Source organism: Chaetura pelagica, unplaced genomic scaffold (genome assembly GCF_000747805.2).
Source record: "Chaetura pelagica isolate M959 unplaced genomic scaffold, ChaPel_1.0 scaffold829, whole genome shotgun sequence".
Taxonomy (NCBI): domain Eukaryota; kingdom Metazoa; phylum Chordata; class Aves; order Apodiformes; family Apodidae; genus Chaetura; species Chaetura pelagica.
In genome coordinates, this window is record NW_009954535.1 from 7,995 (window position 1) to 13,408 (window position 5,414).

General features: G+C 44.7%; 2 protein-coding genes across 2 annotated transcripts in view; both read left to right on the forward strand.

Moving 5' to 3' along the window:
- SLC33A1 (solute carrier family 33 (acetyl-CoA transporter), member 1) overlaps positions 1–1,913 on the forward strand; it is a gene marked incomplete at its 5' end in the record, with an annotated part of 9,902 nt that extends 7,989 nt beyond the window's left edge. Inside the window, 2 exons of the mRNA XM_010004732.1 lie at positions 1–51; positions 1,746–1,913. The exon at positions 1–51 is cut by the window's left edge and continues 162 nt beyond it. Of these exons, the coding sequence (XP_010003034.1) occupies positions 1–51; positions 1,746–1,913 (219 nt within the window). The remainder of the gene's footprint in view (positions 52–1,745) is intronic.
- An 873-nt stretch (positions 1,914–2,786) lies between these two features.
- The window catches only part of LOC104395064 (chromosome unknown open reading frame, human C3orf33), an 8,815-nt gene continuing 6,187 nt past the window's right edge, over positions 2,787–5,414 (forward strand). Inside the window, exon 1 of the mRNA XM_010004733.1 lies at positions 2,787–2,793. Coding sequence (XP_010003035.1) covers positions 2,787–2,793 — 7 coding nt within the window. The remainder of the gene's footprint in view (positions 2,794–5,414) is intronic.

Sequence of the window (5,414 nt, forward strand, 5' to 3'; positions counted from 1 at the left end):
GAGTGTGCAGGGGCCCAGGACCAGACCTGTGGAACCACTGTGGCTGCAGAAGTAAGTTTTGGAGGCTGTGAAGGTTTCTATTCAATTATTTATTGATTAAATGGCTTCTCTTAGTATATTTTTTCACCTTTGAAAAGCTTTGTAGTGCATAGCTAATGCTTTAAATTTCCCACTAATTGAGTTAATTGTCCTGTCTGACAAAATTAAGTCTGTTTTAATCTTGCTAGCATTGTTACCCAAGGTTTGCAGCTGCAGAGTAGGTGTCTGTTTCTTTCTGGGCTGAGATGAAAACCTGGTGGCCGAAGTGTGAGGTTGCTGCCACATTCCCTGCAGTGTAAAGAGGCTGTAGTTACATTTTTGAGACCAAACCTTGCTAAGTTCAGAGCTGTGGAGTTGGGTACTCTGTTCTTGGCAAACTGTCCCCCAAACCACCTAAGTTTTGTGGTAGGTTTTCGTTCCCTCTCTTTCTGGAAGCATCCTCTCTGGGTGCCTCGATACCTGCTCCATGATGTTACTTTGCTCTCTGCCTTTGGTCCTCACTTTTCGTGTGAAACTGGTGGGACTGGCTGTCCTCCCGTTTCGGGGTAGCCCTGTGGAAGAGAACAAAGAACACACTGTGCTGCTGGACACAGCTCACACAGCAGGACACAAAACTGCCCCGAAAGCAAGGTTTCACATTCACCTTCTCATGAGGAAATGTGAAATTTGAACGTTTTGGAAGGGTGGAAATGTTTGAGAGTTTTTTGTTGAGTGTTTCTTTTTCACTTACTTATGACTGAGATTTATTTCACCCTTGAATGCCAGGACTCTTTGTGCTGGAGAGGTTCTCTAAATAAACAGTGTTCCAGGAATCATCCATGACATGTTTGAACTGGAGTTGCAGATTTCAGTAGCTGCTGAGGGAAAGTTGCTTTTTCTGCCTGTCTTATTGGCTTCCCACTAATTGGATTCTCTGTGTCTGTGCCTCTGCTGAGCTTAAGTCCTTCCTCCTTCACTCTGATCTTTTTTCACAGCCTCCCAGCTGGTAATGTTCCACCACCACCACTCCCTTCTTATTCCTAATCTGATCTTGACATGTCTCTGAATAATGACAACGCTGGCAGAACCTCAGCTTGGAGGTTTGATTTATCTTGGGATTATAGCAGTATTGAAAGCTGAACAATAGCAGTAATTCTCATGTGCTGTACGCTTACCCTTTAAATGCTGGAGGTTTTGTCTTCCACTTATGCAATTAAAAAACACCCTGGGCTTGTTTTTCCCAGAAATACTCGGCATTTTGGACTGTGCATTTGCAGATCCACTGGTCTGAGATGCAAGGGTGTAATTTCTGAAGAAGCAGTTTGGATGGCTAGGAAAAAAAACCAACAACCAATCTTTCTTGTCGGGGTTCAAAGCAGTGATTGCACCTCCCGGCCAGCAGGAGACAGCTGGGCACTTCCTGTTGTCTAGAGTTAACCCCTTGGGCCAATGTGCTCCATTTCCCAACTGTTCTATAACATTTACATACTTTTCACACTGCCCCCTTGGGTTCTATAACCCAATGTTCTATAACATTTACATACTTTTCACACTGCTAGGAAGCTCAAAGACCTCTCTTACCAACTCTATAAGAAACAAGAGTAAACAAATCTATTTAGTCATAGCCAAGAGCAAGTAAATAGCAGTGGCTCTAATGCCTACTTTCTGGAAGTCTGTGTTTCTGTATCTCCTGGAGGTTACTTAATGCACCAGCTTCTGTGTTTCAGCTCTGCACTGAAGCTGGTGGTTCCTGTGTCACCACCTTGGACGGTTACTACGTGGAATCCATCATCTGTGTCATCCTGGGATTTGGCTGGTGGTTTCTACTTGGGCCAAAATTTAAAAAGCTGCAGGACGAAGGACAGTCTTCGTGGAAGTGCAAGAGGACCAATTGATGCAGTTGAAATATTGGATGGACTGGCAAGGTCATTTTAGTTTTATTACAAAGATATATCCCATAATCAATAAACAGGAATATTGGTATTTTTAAATGCCACATGACCAAAAAAACGAGGTGGCCAAGACAGTGGTGTGTCTGTAGGTGATACCACTTGCCCACCAATATGAAAATGTAAGTTCAGAAAGGAGTTGTTAGAAACTGGCACCTGTGTACTGCATACATGTCCCCTGCTCTAGCTTCACTCCTGGCTGCTGGTACCACCAACGGCCCGATTTCCATACAGTGCCTATGGAAACGTTAATTGTGCCACGTCTGTCTAAACAGCAGCCTTGTCAGCTCAGTCCCAGCTCTTTATTTTCAAACAGAAGTAATCTGACAGGGGGAGTTGACCCAGGGAAGGTTGTCAAAGGTTTGTAGGTTGAGCATGGTGTACTACAAAATTCCCAGTGGGAAGATAAACGTTAACAGGTCTGGGCTTTGTTTCTTCTCACCTTCTGAGCTGTAACCACACCTCAACGGATGAAATGTTTCAGAGATTCTTTTAAATGTATTTTCTGGCTTTTATAAGCTTTAAAGATTTATAAGAAAATATTTTTATAAACTAATTACATTTGTTTAATTTATTTCTGCTGTTTCAAAGCATTTTGATTTGCATTCAAGGTGCTTTCTCACTGTAAGGTAGGAGTTAAGAGTAACGCACAATACTCTAAGCCTTGATCCCCAGGATGCAAACTGGACAGTGCAGCAGCTGGCACACCAGGACAGGCTTCCAAAGGAGGCCCTTGTCCTTTGTCACTAAAATTCAAGCATTCTTTTTTAAAATCAGTGGAAAAAAAATGTGACTGTTCCCATCTAGGGGTGAGGGAAGATGATCGGTGAGAGTGATTTGGTGATGACAAACTTGCCAAATTCCCAGTGAGTTGGTGTACAACTTGCTGACCCAGAAATTGAGCAAGGTAAATCCTGTGGTAGAGCTGGTACAGAAGGTTCCTGCTGCTCCGTGCCCTGCAACGTTGCCCCTGGTTTGTCAGAAGGGAGGTCCCCATGTGCCTCAGGGATGGGCAGCCCGGGGGCTCTGGACACAGCTGGGTGGATGTGGAGCATCATTAGCAAAAAAGAAAACTATTAAAAATACCTTTTGAAAGGTATGTGATTTTTCCTTTCCCATTCTGTTGCTTGCCTTGTCAATACTGGAAGTGTTGCATCCTCAGCTTGGTGTTCCAAACTCCTGAGAGGGTTGTGGACCTTTTGTTAGTGTGTGTTGCAGGATATAAGTAAATGAAGACCAACTTTTGAGTAATTGGAGGGGACCTAGGTGTGTACAAAGTGCCTGTGTGACAAAAGGAGGAAGGAGGGGTCCAGGAGAGGACAGTGTGACCAAGTGCTTCCCTGGTCACAGAAGCCTGTTCCCAGTCTCTCCCTCTCTCCCTTCCCGTAGTGATACCCCTGTTGGTTGGGGGTGCAGAGCCAAACCCTGGGTCTTCCTGACTATCCTCTGCAATCCAAGCTAAATAAAATCACATTGCTTTTATTCCCCAAACTAGAAGTCCTCTAGTTTCACCTCTGCATAAGCACAAAAAGAGTGTTAAGAACCTGTCAGAGATCATAGTAGAAGACAGATGGGTCTTTCAGCCCTCCCCAGATCCTCTCCAGTTCTGCTGTTACTGGAGCAGTGCATCACTTCAATCACATCCCGTCCATACCCTGAGATTCTCTTTCTTAACTTTCCTGACTTGGAGGAAAAACTTTCCAAGTGCAGAACATGGGAAATTGAATCATAAGTGCTTTCAAGTTGGTTTTTGCTTTGCAATTTTATTTCACTGTTTCTGAAGGTGCCATCAAATCTCCTTATTCATAAAGGTGGGCTGACAATTGCTTAGCAGAACGTTGGATGATCCTGACAACATTGCAGTTAAACACATCTATATATATTAAAAGTTACCTCAATTAAATAACTGTGTCCTTTTCAAACTGGAGAAACAACTGGTTGATTAGTTTGTTTCATCTTGTGCTATTTTGTAAGACAAGTCAGAAACCTTCCTGCAATACCAGAAAAAAATAGTGAACTTGGGTCTTGCTGCTTCTTTTCTCCCAACCCTATTTTAAAGTGAAATAATTCATAATTATTTTTTTTAAGATTAGAATTATTGCAGACATCTTTAACATGAAACCAAAACAAAACCACTTTTAAAACTTCAAGAAGAAAGGAGCAACCCAACTTCTTCCTTGAGTGTCAGTTATGAAAATGGGAACCTTAGTTACTGCAGGGCTTTGTGGTCCTGCATGGCCTGACTGGGCCCATGGGCTCAGATGTGTTACCTCTAGCAAAAGGGAAGTGGCAGACACTGGGGTTTTTTAAATAAAGGGTTTGTGCTGGTTTAAATTCCTGAGCAGGATAATTGTGAAGTGAGACAGGTCCCAGGGGAGAGGGTGAAGGGTCAGTGCAGGTGTTCCTGGGGAGCAGAGGCAGAGAGCAGCTCTGTTAGCCATGGCTGTGGGGACTTGCCATGCAGGAGAGTCATTGTCACCTGCACTCACCAGTGTAACAACCTGGTTATTTTAAAGCACCAACTCCAGGTGTTGTCTGTGTTATGGGCACTGAAGGATCTGCCAGTACCAATTGCTAACAGTTCTTTATTTTCCCTAAAGCTGTTTCATGTCAGTGTCTTCTGGGTGTTGGCCATGTAGTGTTGTGTGATGGTGTTTGGATGATTTCTGATAAAATAGGGATGAGAGGAGAGTTCTGTCCCTGGGAGGGCACTGTGGGACAGCAGAGCAGCTCGGCAGCAGGGAATGGAGGCCTGGAGCTCCTGCAGGGCCCATTGTCTGACTCTCCTGACCCCCCGTGAGACAATGTTGTTCAGCATTGCACCCAACACACACCTGGTGACACAGCAGCCCATGGGCTCCCAGCTGAAAACAAGAGTTTGCACTGTGTCTACATTTAATGCAACTAACACTATATGCCTTTCTTTGAAAATAATTACAGGGGTAATTTTTACTTGTCCAACGTACCTCAGAGCCAGTAATTTGAGAACTGTCCTAGTTTGAGCCTTAGAATGTTTTGATTCAAGTGTAGGGCTTGCTGCCTTGGATCATAAATTCCCAATGAAATCTGTGCTTTTCCTGAAATCCTGAGTTGTCACCGTTCCTGGGATCCTCTCATGTCCCACTGGTTCATGTAGAAACCTACTTGAAAGCTGCTTGAAATGGAAGACTTCTGCAGTCATCGGTGCCCTTCCCTGTCATTGTCCGATTGTGCATTTCCCTAAAGACCAGACGGGGGGCGGGAGCCGTTCGGTTAATGAGCTGTCAATGCAATTAGAAATTGTCCGCTTTGAGCCGAGGGAAAAGAATAAACAACCGTGGTGATGACGGGAACGCTCCGAGGTGGTTTTTGTTTTGTTAGGACAGCGCCCCGGGCTGCAGCGAGGGGCTGCACCGGCTCCGAGGGGGGGTGACGGGTCTGGGCAGTGAGGGTCACCCCGGCGCGGCT